The 16,107-nt window shown below is 39.8% G+C and overlaps 1 protein-coding gene across 1 annotated transcript in view; it reads left to right on the forward strand.

The window, feature by feature from the left end:
* The window catches only part of cd81a (CD81 molecule a), a 28,529-nt gene extending 13,230 nt beyond the window's left edge, over positions 1–15,299 (forward strand). Inside the window, exons 3-8 of the mRNA XM_079464682.1 lie at positions 9,894–9,991; positions 10,178–10,252; positions 13,005–13,118; positions 13,235–13,321; positions 13,441–13,524; positions 13,647–15,299. Of these exons, the coding sequence (XP_079320808.1) occupies positions 9,894–9,991; positions 10,178–10,252; positions 13,005–13,118; positions 13,235–13,321; positions 13,441–13,524; positions 13,647–13,709 (521 nt within the window). The 3' untranslated portion in view covers positions 13,710–15,299. The remainder of the gene's footprint in view (positions 1–9,893; positions 9,992–10,177; positions 10,253–13,004; positions 13,119–13,234; positions 13,322–13,440; positions 13,525–13,646) is intronic.
* The last annotated feature ends 808 nt before the right edge of the window (positions 15,300–16,107 follow it).

Consider the following 16,107-nt stretch of genomic DNA (forward strand, 5'->3'; position numbering starts at 1 on the left):
GACCCTGGGTGACTCAATTATTCCTTAATGGCAGGGGAATGATGTATCCATAGAAACAAAATGAGATGAGTGGCTGCTGTACTTAAACAGAGAGTATATTTTGGACAAGAGTTTAGGGCTCATATAAATGCGACTTCAGTGCCATTAGGCCTTCTTCGAGCTATATTAATTCCTATTTACAATATGTACAATAAATCAGAAGTTTGTATTCATTTGGGATATTGGTTACTTTAGATTAGATGTCGACTGATTCACAGTTTTTTCCTATTAATTGACCCAGATATTGATAACTATCGTTAATCTGCAAAAAAATAAAACAAGATTGAATGCAGCAGGGAAAGATTTACTGTGGTATGCAATAATAGAGTAGAGAGAAAAATAGTGAGCTCTAGAGGCGGAAAAAAGAATACTAACTGCCTGTGGAGAGTGCACACATGAGACTACACTTTGCAAGGTGTGGAATAAGCTACATTATTTGCGGATTTCAAAGTTTGACAATGACAAGGTAGAGCACATTGCAGTACACAGGACATGTTAAAAAGTAATGAATATGTTGACTGTATGCCGCATTAAATGGACAACAGCAGTGTTTTGCTGACAAGAGCACGCTAACATTATAGCCTAGTGTAGTGTGTTGTAACGCATTACATTTACTTCACTACATTTACTTGAGTGACATACATTTTTAAGTGAAGAATTGTCGCATGTACACACGACAATATAGTACATCACGAAAATCACAGAGGTCATGTTCGTATTTTGTGCAATAAGTCGATCTGACGTGAATCTCACGAAGTGTTTAAAGCGGCTATAACACACAGAGCTTCCGCATATCTCATGTTAATGAGTATTTACAGAAAAGTATCACACCCTTCAAATGTCCCTAGGGTCTTTAGTTTGATAACATTTAAAAATATATGGCTGTACGATTATTTCCGAAAACATGCTACGTGTGTGGGGGGAGGGCGGAACTAAAGCACGTGCACACACATTATCAACAACACTTAGACAGTTTCACTTAACGATGTAGGCTTTTGGCTAGTCTGGGCCGCGCCCCGGACGAGCAGCACCAGCCGTTGCTTCCCAAGAAACTCGGCCTGCCCCACCATCTTCAGTCACCAATATTTGATGAGCCTACCTCCACAGGTGGTTCCAGATTGCTCACAATCATTCCCCCTCACTTCAGCAAGCTCTTGGCCAGCGGCGCCAAGGTCGACAACTAACGTGAGGGTGCTTCTGTTAGCAACACAGGCCCCGGCCCAAAGTTATACTTACCTTCCCCAGGGCTTTGGCCTTCCCTCCCTCACTCCAGCCCCATCCTTCCCTCCCTCAAGCCCCCACCCTGGATGTTGCAACTAATGTGAGGCTGCCTCCATTAGCTGCTCCAACAGCCACAATTCTCTCCCTGCTCGCTCTGCCTCAGGCCCGGCCACAATTTTCATTGTCCTCAGCAGCTGCCATGCCGGTGCCTACCGACGAGGTCCTGGAACCGCCCCCAGTGTCCAGCAACATCAGGACGAAGAACTTCAGGCGGCTGGCTCTAGACCTTCATCCAACGCCCATACCTCCATATTCTGAATTGATCTTCAATTAAATCACCCTTTAAAGGCCCTGTTCCGGGTTCAGAAGTAACTGGCAAGCTCGGAGCCCGCTCCCCGGACAGCATGCCAAACACGGATACTCGTGAACCGGGTGCGGATCATGTCCGGCATCGTTTTGGGCCGGGAACGTCGCTCCTTCTATCAGTTTCAGACAATCTCCAAATCCAACGTTATATCCACCGTTTATATAACATTCATCGCCAAATGCAGTGAACAGACAAACACAGCTGAACATCGCGAACATAGTTGAAGTGAAAGTGACTTTTCCAGGGGAATTGTCCAATAAGGCACCAAGAAAAGTTGTTACGTAACGATTTTTCATGTTCTAAAAAAATGTCCAACTCATTTTTTGACAAGTTGACCATGTTAAGCATGAGAAGACAACATGTTTAACATAGTAAAGAAGTCAGAATGCGTGAAACACAATTGCAGGGCCGCTTTAAAAGTGAGCCAGCATATCTACGTGCCACAGTAGATGCCACATTACAACACTGGTGTATAGGCACACACTTCTAAATATTGCTAAGTGGCCAAGTTTGTCAAAGCGCTTTGTATTCTTGTGTTGATCATTATGATTACAGTAATCCCAGACTTCACCGCACATAGAAGCAGATGGCGCCATTCATATCATGGACATATCATGTATTAATTTATGATGCAGCTTTTAAAGATTAGTATTTTCAAAAATAGTAAGACTATGCTCACCAAGGCTTCTGTAAGGATAAAGACTTCTTAATGTTTAATTTTAATTTATCTTTGAACAAACTGCTCCCAGTAATACTGTAATTTCTACAGATTTTTTTTACTTTGTAGTATTAAATAGGAAAATGTTCCAGATTACCACATACCTCATTTCAGTACATGAGTAATCAGTTTTTGGTTTAACATTGACCAAAGAAATCCCCCACTTTAATAAAGAAAACAAATCTAATGAATGTCTTTCTAGGACATCCTTAGGCAGGCATGTATTTTCAGACCAAAATCAGACACATGACAAAGTGCTTAGTGTCAATCTACTAAAACATCCTGTGGGGATCCCAAGGAGAACGCAAGTAAAACTCCTGCTAAATGTCTGGCTGTATGAATTACAGTGATAGTTCACCCAAAAATTATAAATACGTCATCTTAGTCCTCCCCATTAAGCTGTTTCAAATCTGTAAAAATGTTGTTGTTCTGCTGAACACTGAAAATATATTTGAAACAATGTTTGTATTGGGACACCATTGACTACAATATTAGGAAAAAATCTACTATGGTGGTCAATGGTGCCCCAGAACTGTGTAGTTTCACACATTCTTTAAAATATCTTGTTTTGTGTTCAACAGAACAAAACAATGTATACAGATTTGAATCAACAACTATTCCTTTAACAATATTAGCACTGACTGAAAGTAGAAAACCAACGTATGAAACAGTTAGAACATAACAGATAAGCATTGCTGAAGAACATGATAATAAATATCAGTTTAATCAGACCATTATTGGAGCGGTACACCCTTTGGTGTAACTTTTGTATGGTGGCATGCTGATGTCAACAGGCTTCATTAGACACTTAGCCAAAATGGTTTTTCAGTCAATATTGAGAATACATTTATATTCAATTAGCAAAATGGCTTCCTGTTCCTATGATCACAATCACTTTAAAAATCCATCAGCACTCACCATCAACATAGAAGTGCACTATTCTTCATGGTCTTGAGGTTTTATTTGTACCACAGAACTGATGTGGATTTATGCTCTTCTGTACTGAAAGCCTATTTAAGTGTACAAATTAATTGGTCAAAAGAGTTTGGCTGGGTGTCCGCCAGATGCTGTTTGATGAATTGAAGAATGTCAATCAGAACACAGCTACAGGACCTTAGTGAGATACAGCTTGGGCAATAGCACATGAATGCCACTGGTCGTAATAGTAATGGCATATTAAGGCAGCGCAGCCTTTTCTAGTTTTATTCCATTACCACTTTGAATTCAAATGAATTCTTGAAGGGTTTGTAGATTTGTACTATTTTGAAATTTCTTTGAAAAAGCACATTTAAATGTAATTTCAATAAACTTAACAGAAGGATACAGGCATTATTGTGCGATTTGTTCTGGCAAATACGTACGGTTTTGTGTTTCCACAAGAATGTCTTCTATGCTGTAACATGCTACAAAACACATTTCTGTAGTTAACTTGCCATGGAACTGAAGTTGCTGATTATACTTGTTAGATTTCCTTCTAAGGATATGACCTATTGTTATGGTTGTGGACAGAACCCAAGCGCAGGCAGACATGTGTCGAACAACAAGACTTTAATCCAAAACAAAGACCCTCGATGGGGAAAACATGAACACAAACAAGACTGAAAACTTCCCACAAGGGGAACAAAACAAACAAGGTCTTAAGAAAAACAAACTAAGTCCACAAACAAAATGAACCGACAAGAGACAGAGGGAAACTGGGGCTTGATAAAGGGAAACACTAACAAGGACTGATGACACAGGGAGAGTGGCGGCAGGTGACATGGATGAAACACTAAGGGAAAGCTAACAGGAGGATTGCACGAGGCAGGTGAGGGGACTGAAACACTAAGGGAAAGATGGATCAGGGCTGGAGACAAGACTAACACTAATGGACCGCTAACCGGGGAAACAAGGGGCGGGACTAAAGGACGCGACACTGGAGAGAGAGCATGGCTTCTTAAACCAAAACAATGCTCTTTCTCCACACAAAACACATGTGACTGACATGATCCTGCCACAAGACTCGAAAACCAAGACAAGGAGATGCAGGATCATGACAGAGCGCCCGCCTTAAAGAACTCCTCCAGGAGTTCTTCAAGATCACACTAAACATGACAAGACTGACAGACAGGAGGACAGACACCATAAACACAGAACAGACTAGGGGCAGGGCTGACATGACTAGAAAGGGATTGGGTTGGACAATAAAATAAACATCAATGGGAAGGGGGGAGGCGGCATTGGTGGGAAAAACTTGGGAACATAACTGGGTGGGGACTTAGGAGGGACAGGACCCTGCTTCCTAGAGCTGGGCGGAGGGGTGGGGTAGGAAGGTCTGGGCATGGAAGGGATACCTCTCTTGGAGTGGGAGGAACTAGAAGGGGTAGGGCATGACAGGACGGCCGTAGTAGGGAACGGCTGGGGCAAGGCTGACTGGGTTGGAGGTTGGAGGGCCGGCTGAGACGCCGGCTGAGACGCCGGACTTGGCGGGACCGCCGGACTTGGCGGGACCGCCGGACTTGACGCCTGGGCAGAGCTGGATACCGGCTGCTGGGCAGGACAGGATGGTGCCACTCTCCTCTGCTTCTTCCTCCTTGACCGGCTCAGAGGACGTGTGGCCGGCTGCAGAGTAGCGGTGGGGGACCCCACTATCTCCGTGCTGGAAGAGTCGGACGGGGAATCCCACGACTCCCTCCGTCCACGCCTACCACGGAGGCTAGCTGGTGGTGGAGCAGAGGGTGAGGAGAGGCCCACGGCCCCGATTTGCAGGGTATGGCCCTCGGGGATGGCGGCCAGCGGGGTGGAAAAACTGGGCTGGACTGAGACACTGGGCTCCGGCCGATTCATGGCATACCTGATCAGGTCTGTGAAGCCCAGCGGTCTCAGCATCTGCATTTCCCACCGCGCTAGTGGTTGGTTGAGACCGCCATTGAACAGGACCATCTGTTCCTGCTCACTGTGGACCATCTCCCCTGCCACCTCAAAGAAGCGGTCCGCAAACTCCAATACATCACAGTGCCCCTGGCGTAACTGGAGGAGGCGATGAGCCTGGGTCGCTCGTCTTGCCTCCATCTTGCCTGCTGGGTTCGAAGTTGGTCGGTTCATTCTGTTATGGTTGTGGACAGAACCCAAGCGCAGGCAGACATGTGTTGAACAACAAGACTTTAATCCAAAACAAAGACCCTCGGTGGGGAAAACATGAACACAAACAAGACTGAAATCTTCCCACAAGGGGAACAAAACAAACAAGGTCTTAAGAAAAACAAACTAAGTCCACAAATTTGAATCCAGGGAACAGGAACACGGGTAATCCAGACAGACGAAGGGTAAATGTGCAAAGTGTGCAAAATGCAAAATGAACCGACAAGAGACAGAGGGAAACTGGGGCTTGATAAAGGGAAACACTAACAAGGACTGATGACACAGGGAGAGTGCCGGCAGGTGACATGGATGAAACACTAAGGGAAAGCTAACAGGAGGATTGCACGAGGCAGGTGAGGGGACTGAAACACTAAGGGAAAGATGGATCAGGGCTGGAGACAAGACTAACACTAATGGACCGCTAACCGGGGAAACAAGGGGGCGGGACTAAAGGACGCGACACTGGAGAGAGAGCATGGCTTCTTAAACCAAAACAATGCTCTTTCTCCACACAAAACACATGGGACTGACATAATCCTGCCACAAGACTCGAAAACCAAGACAAGGAGAGGCAGGATCATGACACCTATATCCTGTGTTAGTCTAATTTTGTCAAATGTGACAGTTCAACAGCTCCAATTTGTCAGAAGCCAGTTGGTCAGTCTGGTATAGCCTGACAAAATATTAACCTAGCCCTTTTCTTGCTATATCATCATAGTCACTAAGATTCCATTACCAGATTAGACACCATTAAATAGAGAAAGGTTTGCAAAACAACATTCATATTCTGGTTCTTTTACTCCAGATTCCACACCCTCCATACACAGGCCTGGCAGTATTACACTGAAAAAACAATACATCTTGTTTGCTGTTTTCTGTAGCATTTTTTCTTTCAGGTTGTCATCCGGAAACGTGATAGAATTGTTCAGGCCAGTTCAGTTTAACCGCACACAGACACACACACACACACACACACACACTTAAACATTTTACAGCAACTTTATCAGCTTGCTCTGATGAAGACTGATCGTGTGAATAATGAAAATTTTATTTTGGCAGTGTGGACACACAAACACACAAAGTCCTTACGATCATCTTAGTTGTTGAGCTGAGTGAGAGGTAATGATTAAAACAGAGGAAAGGAGTCAACGGCCTCGTTAAAAGAAAAACAAAGGCAAGATTGATGAGGAAAACAGGAAAAGGAAGTAATTATCCTTAGAAAAGCTATGAATGCGTTTCCACTTACTAGACTAGAGGAACACTAGACAGCAGCGGCAGGTTTAGAAGAGGCTTACAGATACATGAGTCATGACTAATCTTTAATCAAACTAATATAAGAAAATAAGTGCCAGTGTTTAATAAAGGGTGTTGTTTAAAGTAGTAAAGACACATTTAAGTGAACCTAAATGCGCATGTACAGGCTTTGTATTTAAAGGACAGAAGATACAGAACACAGTCTCAAGAGTAAAAAGAAAGGAGAGGAAAAATCTGCTCATAATTTCTTCCACCCCTCCTCCAGAACAGGAGCCTGCTGACCGAGAAAATGCCTATCTTTCATTTCCTTCCTTTCTTTCTCGTTTTCTCTGTGCTGTTTTTCTTCTCACCATCACTTCCAGTGTGGTTGAACTCTGCCATCATATGTTTGTTCTAAGTGTGCATGCTCGTATTCTTTCCCCATTCACTCTTAAAGGGATAGTTCACCCAAAAAAGAACATTCTGTCAGGAAATACTAATTCTTTAGTTGTAAATGTAATTTATCGACCCCATTGACTACCATAGAGGACAACAACCAATGGTAGTGCACCAGAATTGTTTGCTTTCATACATTCTTCAAGATATCTTATTTTGTGTTCAACAGAACAAAACCATTATAAAAATATTTTTTTTCTACCGTGGTAGTCCAAGAGCTGTTTGGTTAAAAGCATTCTTCCAAATATCTTTCTCTTTGTGTTCAGTAAATGACGACATAATTTTTGTTTTTTGGGTGACTTATCCCTTTAACTAATACAGCTGTCCACTTCTTCAGTTCCTTTTCTTATTAATTTGGTCTTATTCTTCTTATACTGATAACTGCCGTCTTTTCCTGTTCCTCTCCATCATATTTTCCTTTTTTCTCTTTTTCCATTCTTTTTCTTTTTGCAAATTTCCTTTTGCTATGTGACACGCCCAGCTCTTTCTTTCGCTCTCACTGTCTGTCTGTCTTTTATTGGCTGAGGGCCACATGTCTGCTCTTTGAATTAGCAGAAAAAGCTGCATTTGAAATGGGAACTTTATTCACACTCACACACTCTCATTCATGCACCCTCTTAGATGTACAGACAGAAACGCAGACATCAGAATCAGTAACTTCCCAGAGGATTCCGTGTTTCTTCTATGTATTGTCTCATAAGACATTCATTCCACACAGGAAGCACCTGTCCATAGAAATTTCTTACATCCTCCTTTTTCACCTCAGTTTATATATGGCGAGGTTTAGACAATCATGTCAAAACATACTCTGCTAAGCAGCAAAGCTTTTTGTGCTTGTTTACATATCAGTTATTCACATATGCTGGTATTTAGTGAGATATGTGAATTTTCTAAATACATTTCAGAAATCTAAGGATGAAAGAAACAAGCAGAAAAAGAAAGCGAGGTGTGGTTTTTAAAAGCGAAAGTGTATTGTGAAGCTGATCAGTATGCTAGTCTCCCTCTGCTGCTCTATTCAGGCCTGTCACAGTGAGAGATGGGCTGGTGGCACTGCCTTGAGCCCAGAACCCACCGCAATTAAGAAAATGGAGCCAGTTGACCCCCTCCTACGCCTCCCTAGTTTTCATTGATTTATAAAAAACATCTCTTGCAGTAAGATGTGTATTGATGTTAAATGACAGCATAACATTCAGTGGTTTTTAAAATCATTGGCAGTTTGGGCACATAATATAATTAATATGATTAAGATTCTTTGACTATAGCAGAACCGAAGATGCACTCTTTGTGCAGGCTGGGAGATGAGAGATGATGTTGGTACAGATAACAAATTTCATGTAGAAATAACAAAATGTTTAGTATTGTACTTCAACAGAGAGAGCAAAAAAGTATTGTTTAGTTAACCAGTATACACTGTTTGTATTCAGTGATGCAGCTTAATTAAGTGTGTCTGTAAATAATAAGTCACCAGCATTGCAGAAACTATTCAAGTTGACTTGAGTAAAATGTTGTAATAAAACCACAGGTTTCTTTAGAAAGCGTGTGCACAGTCTCTGGTCTTATCTTTAAAATGACTCAACATTTAACTTAAAATTCCCTCTAGAACAGCAGAGATGTATGATACAAAGGAACAAACAACATTGTTTGCTTTATGTAAATAATGCATAATTATAAACCGAAGCCGACATACACAAGGGAAAGCTATGACTCAAAATAAGAATTGTGGAAGACTCATTTTTAATTCATTCATGCTCAGTCATATACTGTGTGCTGAGTGACCTAACATTTGTATGTCCGTTTCTCATCGTGGAGGGCTCATTGTCACTGTCTTGTGAAGATTCACGCAAACGCCTCTGATGTGCCCTAGGGCCTCCTGGGGTTGCTATGGTTACACCAGTTACTAAGTACCTCAAATGTTTACTTCATTTTTCTTTTGGGGTTTTGAATGCACAGCTTACATTTTGTTTTATTTTACTTCCAAAAATGTACCTAGTGTTACATAAAGGGGCTGAATTTCAGTTTTTTCTAAATTTTTTCTTTGAGTGAGGGAATGGAAACAGAAAGTTAATTTGGGCACTCTTTACTTCCAAATGTTTAGCATTTTCTTCCTTTCCTCCCTTTCGACTAGAAATAAGCACACGGTGGCTTCTGCTGGTGACAGTGAAGTACTGCATCCTGAAAATATAATTCAGCATTTAAAGGAACAGTTCAGAAAATCATCTTCATTTACTCATAACTCGAGTTGTTCCACGTCTGTATACATTTCTTTGTTATGATAAACACAGAGAAAGATAGTTTGCAGAGTGCTTGTAACCAAACAGTTCTTGGCCACCATTGACTACCATAGTAGGAAAAAGTACTTTATACATTTCTTTATTCTGTTGAACACAAAAGATGATAAAAGAATGTAGGAAAGCAAACAGTCTGGGGCACTTTTGACTACCATTCATTTTTCCTTCTATGGTAGTTAAAGGTGGCCAAAAACTGGTTACAAGCTCTTTTCCAAATACTTTATATTTCTCTGTGTTCATCAGGACAAAGAAATGTATACAGGTTTGTACAGACTCAAGGGTTAGTAAATGATTACAGAATTGTCATTTTTGGGTGAGCTGTCTCTTTAAGAAGCTGAGCTCTATGGCTCACTCTTTAAGACTCCATGGTTGCTTACTGTTAACATTATTCATTAAGTTTTGTTTAAGGATCTTGGATTTCTGTTAACAATCATTATGTTATCTTTTGCAGGTGTCTACATCTTGATTGCTGTTGGTGCTGTCATGATGTTTGTTGGATTCCTTGGTTGCTATGGGGCCATACAAGAATCCCAGTGTCTTCTGGGAACTGTGAGTAACACATCCTTAGACCATTTACACAAAATATATAGTTTTGGTATATTCTAATAGTTTTCTAACAACATTTAATACTACCTCTCCAAAGTCCATCTACATGAGTGTTTATAATAAAATGCATAATCACCTCGCTCAGTGGTATGACTGACTCTTGCCCATAAACATATTTTTCCTCAACAGTTCTTTGCCTGCCTGGTCATTCTGTTTGCCTGTGAGGTCGCTGCTGGTATCTGGGGATTTATGAACAAAGACAAAGTGGGTTTCTCACACATACATTGAGTTTCAAGCAATACTTACATGGGCGTAAATTTCATTTAACAGTAGGGGGGACAATAAACATAACATTTCTTAAGAGCAATTTTTGAAGGGGACACAAATAATAAAGTCAGAATTGTATAAATATATGTGAACACAGAGGTATGCCTTGCTACTATCATTATTGTAGCATGGAGACGGCATCATTATCAATTGTTTTAAGTTTTTTTGGATCAATGAAAAAGCCTATTTTTCTTGAAAACTATTTATTGAAATGTTTTTTAGTTGTTTAGAATCAAGCCATCAACATACAACCACATCTAAATGCTATCTCTGTTATTGTGAAAACGTATGTAGTATAAAAAACAAACTAAAAAATAAACAGACTGACTCCTAAAGCAGCAGAAAATAATGTAACACACTCTTCAAAGATGGGAGCAGTGTTTCCCCAATATTCGGTTCCGGACAGCTCCTCGCTACTAGAGGCGTATGCCACTGTCCTTGATGCCGTCAGTGCAGGCTTCTCAGTATGACCGATACTATGTGACTGGAAGATTACATCTCGCGGTAGCACTCTTGTGACTCGCTAGCCTAGTCAGGGTCGCTCCACTGGAGGTCATGATATCGGTGCAAGCGCTGTGGCGTTTAGATAGATCCCCAGTCAGTCTCTCACAACGTCGAGAGAACGACTGAAGGGGAACGTCTCGGTTACGTCTGTAACCTCCGTTCTCTGATGGAGGGAACGAGACGTTGTGTCTTCATGCCACAACGCTGCGCCGAACCACTGCAGTGACCGGAAGTGCCCTCTCAGGTTCCTCAGTACAAAGGGTGAGTGAATGACCGCCGCCATCTTCCTTTATACCCGTATGTACGGGGCGGAGACTGGCCTGTGCGTGCCATTCGCCAAGCCCATTGGCGTTTTATAATTAATTATCTCGGAGAAGGTAGGTTCTCACGATCAAACCCCCAGTCAGTCTCTCACAACGTCTCGTTCCCTCCATCAGGGAACGGAGGTTACAGACGTAACCGAGACGTTTTCATACTCATAATAACCAACCTGTTTTCATTACACTTGTAAAATTGACAGATCCTACTGTTAATTGATGAGCCTGTGATGTTCATCTGCTGAACAGCCACAACTCCAAAAACATTAAAGGGATAGTTCACAGAAAAATCCTGTCATTTACTCACCAAATCTGTATAAATGTCTTTGTTCTGATGAACAGAGAGAATGATATTTGGACAAATGCTTGTAACCAAATCGTTTTTGGACCCCACTGACTACCATATATAAGAAAAATTACATTGATTTGTTTTTGTTCTGTTGAACACAAAAAGTGATATTTTGAAGAATGAAGGAGAGCAAAGAGTTCTGGGGCACTTTTAACTACCATTGCCAATGTTAGTCAATGAGGTCCAAGAAATGTTTGGTTACAAGCATTCTTCCAAATACTCTGTGTTTAACCAAATAAGAAATGTGTACAGATTTGTAGAAACGGAGTAATCACAGAATTTCATTTTATTTGGTGAATTAATCCTCTAAAAGTGGTCCTGCTCTCCCTGTCCCTCAATCATTTCTGTCTCTTTTGCCTGGGATTGATACTGTGACATTGTTTTTCTATATAAGAACCCATTCTTATAAAGAGGTTTTGCCATTAAGTTTGGCATTTAGGTTTCTAAAAAAACCCGTGGTAAATCGACAAAGTAGCGAACTATGATCTCGTGTACTTGAGATAACTTCATCTCCAATTGCGATAGCAAAAATAATCAGTATTCAAATAATCAGTATTTTAACAGAAAAACATAAGTTGCCTCACATATCGCAAGTTATTTACTCACGAAAACTTCTGTCATCTCAGTCTCTTCTGACTAACTCTTCATCACCCAAAAGGAAGCGGGTTTAAGAGTTTTAGAATCCGATCACATACAGTTCGCCAGTTTAAATATACACACCCTACGTTTCCATATACATGCCTTACGAATGATAACTTAATGCACATTGTGCACATTTTTTCAAGGCAACTTAGAACGTATCTCTTTAATATTTTCATGGCATTTTTTCTTTTTTATTCAATATATATAAAACTTGTAAACTATGTCATGAAACATCTGATATTCTGATTGTCAAATATATGTATATGAATGTGTTTTGTTGTTTAAACACTTTTATAATGATTGCGTTAGTTGAGCTAACAGTTATGCGGGCGCCACAATGTTTGCCGCGATTCAGGAGGATCAGCTGTACAGTTTCCACAACTAATTTATTAATAACTTAGCACCAACTACATTAAATATAATCAGTTCATTTAAAGCTAATAACTTAATGGAGTTAAACATCAACAACCACATGAGCTGAGCCATGTCGGCCCTACCTGGCTTGCGTGTCTACTCTGTGTAGCGGAATAAAATGAATGGGGAAAGCTGGCAGTAGGCCAAACCACTGTTAGGCAGGGGAGGGGAAACTCAACAGTTTCTAAACTTAAAAAGCGTTCATTGCGTTTGTATTTTTTCTGTTTACACAATTATTTTAGGTATACATAAATATTTATTTTTCACAATAGACAATGAGATTTAAAAAAAGGTTTTTGGGGGACAACCCTCGGATGGGGGGACGTGTCCCCTGCTTCCCCCCCCGGGATTTACGCCCATTGAAAACTTATATACTCGACTTCATACTTTACATCAAAACACCTCCTTGGGTACAAAGTTAGACTTTGATTAACCAATTCTGATACATTGTTTTTGTTTTCAGATCTCCAAAGAGCTGATCACTTTCTATGACTCAGTGCATGACAGAGGTGTTTCATATACAAATCCTGATCAAAAGAAGGGAGCCACTGCTGTGCTGAAGGTTTTTCATGAGACTGTGAGTAGTCCTCACTTAATTTAGGAGCAGTTGAAACAATGTTTGAGCATAATTCTCCAAACCCTAAAAGGTATTTTGTAAGATCACCTTTAATTTGTGTCATTGCTGGGTTTCAGCTTAGCTGCTGTGGAAAAGGGGGCATCGACACTGTGTTAAATAAACTAGCCACAGATGTCTGTCCTGATAGAGTCCCAATATCAGAGGTGAGAAACGCCGAATGTTTTCTTGTATATGCTGTAGAATTCTAAAGACTGAAATTACAGATCATGTTTATTTGATATAACGGCACTGCAGAATTAGAGTCAATACTTCTTTTTTCCAGGGCTGTCACAGCAAAATCAAGCAACTTTTCTCTGAGAAGATCTATCTGATTGGCATTGCTGCCCTGGTTGTTGCTATTATCATGGTGAGTGAATGTGTTTAGTGTAGTTTCATTATGATTGGGCATCAATCTAAATGTTATGTTTTATTACAATTTTAGCTTAGAGCCCAATAACTTACCTTTACTATGCCCTTTTTTCCCTCCAGATCTTTGAGATGATCTTCAGCATGGTGCTCTGCTGCGGCATCAGGAACAGCCCTGTATACTGAAATTGAAGGGGCAAGATATGAATTTCAGCAAAAAAAAATTGTTTTATATCTACCATCTCTTATTTTGTTTAATATGTACCATCATATTTTAATCTAGTCACTATTTCCAGTTCCTCAACCCTCATAGAACAATTTTGTAGTGCATTTTTATTCCAATAACGCAGTGGATCCACCCACAGCTAGTCAGTTTTTTGTTTACGCTGTGACCAGTTGCAATCTTCAGCGTTAGCAGTACACTTTACACACATTCACGTTTTCACATGAAGGATGGTTACATTTATTCGCTTGTAGTTTTCTTGTGTTACTGTTTTGATTCTTTTCGTATGTACATGTATAAACTGTATATATTTGCAGCCCTGTATGGCTCTTCAGCATGAATCTTGTATCGAACACTCATGTGCATTTTCCTCTCAGAGACTGCTGTTTGAACGAACACGTTTCTTCCTGAGAAACCACTAAATAAACAGTGTTAGCTAAGTGAGGAGAAAGTCAGAATACAAATCTTATTAGAAGTGAGATTGCAAAGATGTAGATGAGCAAGTTTGCTTATTATAAAGTATGCCATTCAGTAGAGCCCTGTCATTAGTCTTGATACCAAAAAGAAAGCCGATCAATGGTTGTTACAGTTCTCATGAATGACATGAATGCTGCAGTGTTTCACACAAAAGTCTCTTTTATGCTCTCTGAAACTACTATAGTGTATCCTCATATCTTGCATGACTGTCACTAATGCAGTTGGACATGAAGATTCCCTGCCCCATCGCTGAAGTTCTTCTGTCCTGCCACTTTTTACTGTTTAGTATAGACAGGACTAGATTTCTACATGCCTTTTAGCCTTATGAATTGAACACCCTATCCCTTAATCACTTACATCAACCCTAATGGAATGTGTTATGACTCTACTGGTACCAATGTAAGGATGCTTAAATGATCCATAAACATTTGCTCTTTTATTGCCAGCACCATAGTAGTTGCTTCGGTACCCCGTAACTACCACCAGATGGCACTCTAATACCATTAAGAGCCAGTGACCCTTCATGTGTACGTGTCCATCATGCACTTTTTTTCTCTAGACCACACTTATATAAAGCTCCCTTCATACAAACACTGATTTATTGAAATCAGTATTTAATATGCGCGTTATGCAACTCTGTCTTGTTAACACACATTGCCTATGCGGATATGCTTCAAAGTGTCTTGTAACATGTACAGCTATACAGTATACTAATGACCATGTAAAGACAACGTATGCCTTTAAGTGTGATCTTTTCTGGTACTTTGTCAAAAGAAGAGAACCTCCGCAGAAATTTCAGTGGAAGCATGTAAAGCTTTGAGGGTTATAACAGGTTAAGCATGATAGTGAAACTATAAGCATTATGAAGTCGAAAAGAGCTGTTTATGAAGTCAACTGTTAAAACACTCGAGTAGTGTTAGATAACTGATTAATTTAATCGTGCTGAAATAATCTCACACTTACTTGAGACAGAAATTGACAGCTGTTATTTGAATCTCTGCCCTGACTCAACAGTTCAAGACTTTGCTCTGGTATTGTTGCCCAAATATTTAGGAAATAAATGTATTTTACAAATATTGTGTTTTTTAGTCTTATTCATTTTTGCATGTTTAATCATAAATCGTTTATAATTATTAGAGTTATAGTTCACCCAAAAATGACAATTCTGTCATCGTTTACTCATCTTCAAGTTGTTCAAAATCTATATACATTTATTTGTTCTGTTGAACACAGAGAACGATATTTAGCAGCATGTTAGCAATTTGCAGTTTTGGGACATCATTGACAACCATTGTAGGAAAAACTATTGTATATTTTTCAATGATGTCAATAATATCCCAGAGCTGAAAATTGCTAACATTCTTTCAAATATATTTCTTTGTGTTCAGTAGAACAAAGCAATTTGAGGGTGAGTAAATGATGACAGAATTTATATTTTTGGTTGAATATAACTGTAATGTAAATTCAGTTTATAAATAACAATAGTATATCATATCAAGGCAAGTTTATTTATATAGCACATTTCATACACAATGGTACATTCAAAGTGTTTTACATAGAAGAAATTAAAAATATCCATTCGATAGAACAGTGAAGAAATAAGAAAAATAAAATTTAAATAAAATACAGTTTAGAATAGAAAATAAATATAATAAAGTACAGCACAAACAGTCGGACGGTCAGAGGCACAGCGCACATTCATTAAATGCAAAGTTAAAAAGATGTGTTTTGAGTCTGGATTTGAATGTGACTACTGCATAAGACCAACTTTGTAAACAATGGTTTATATTTTGCAACCATTCTCATTTTTCCTTTATAAAGAAATAAAAATATAGAGACCAAAGAGATGTTCTTGTGAAATAATCACAATACAATAACCAAAGG

The sequence above is a fragment of the Barbatula barbatula genome (assembly GCF_947034865.1).
Source record: "Barbatula barbatula genome assembly, chromosome: 1".
NCBI lineage: Eukaryota > Metazoa > Chordata > Actinopteri > Cypriniformes > Nemacheilidae > Barbatula > Barbatula barbatula.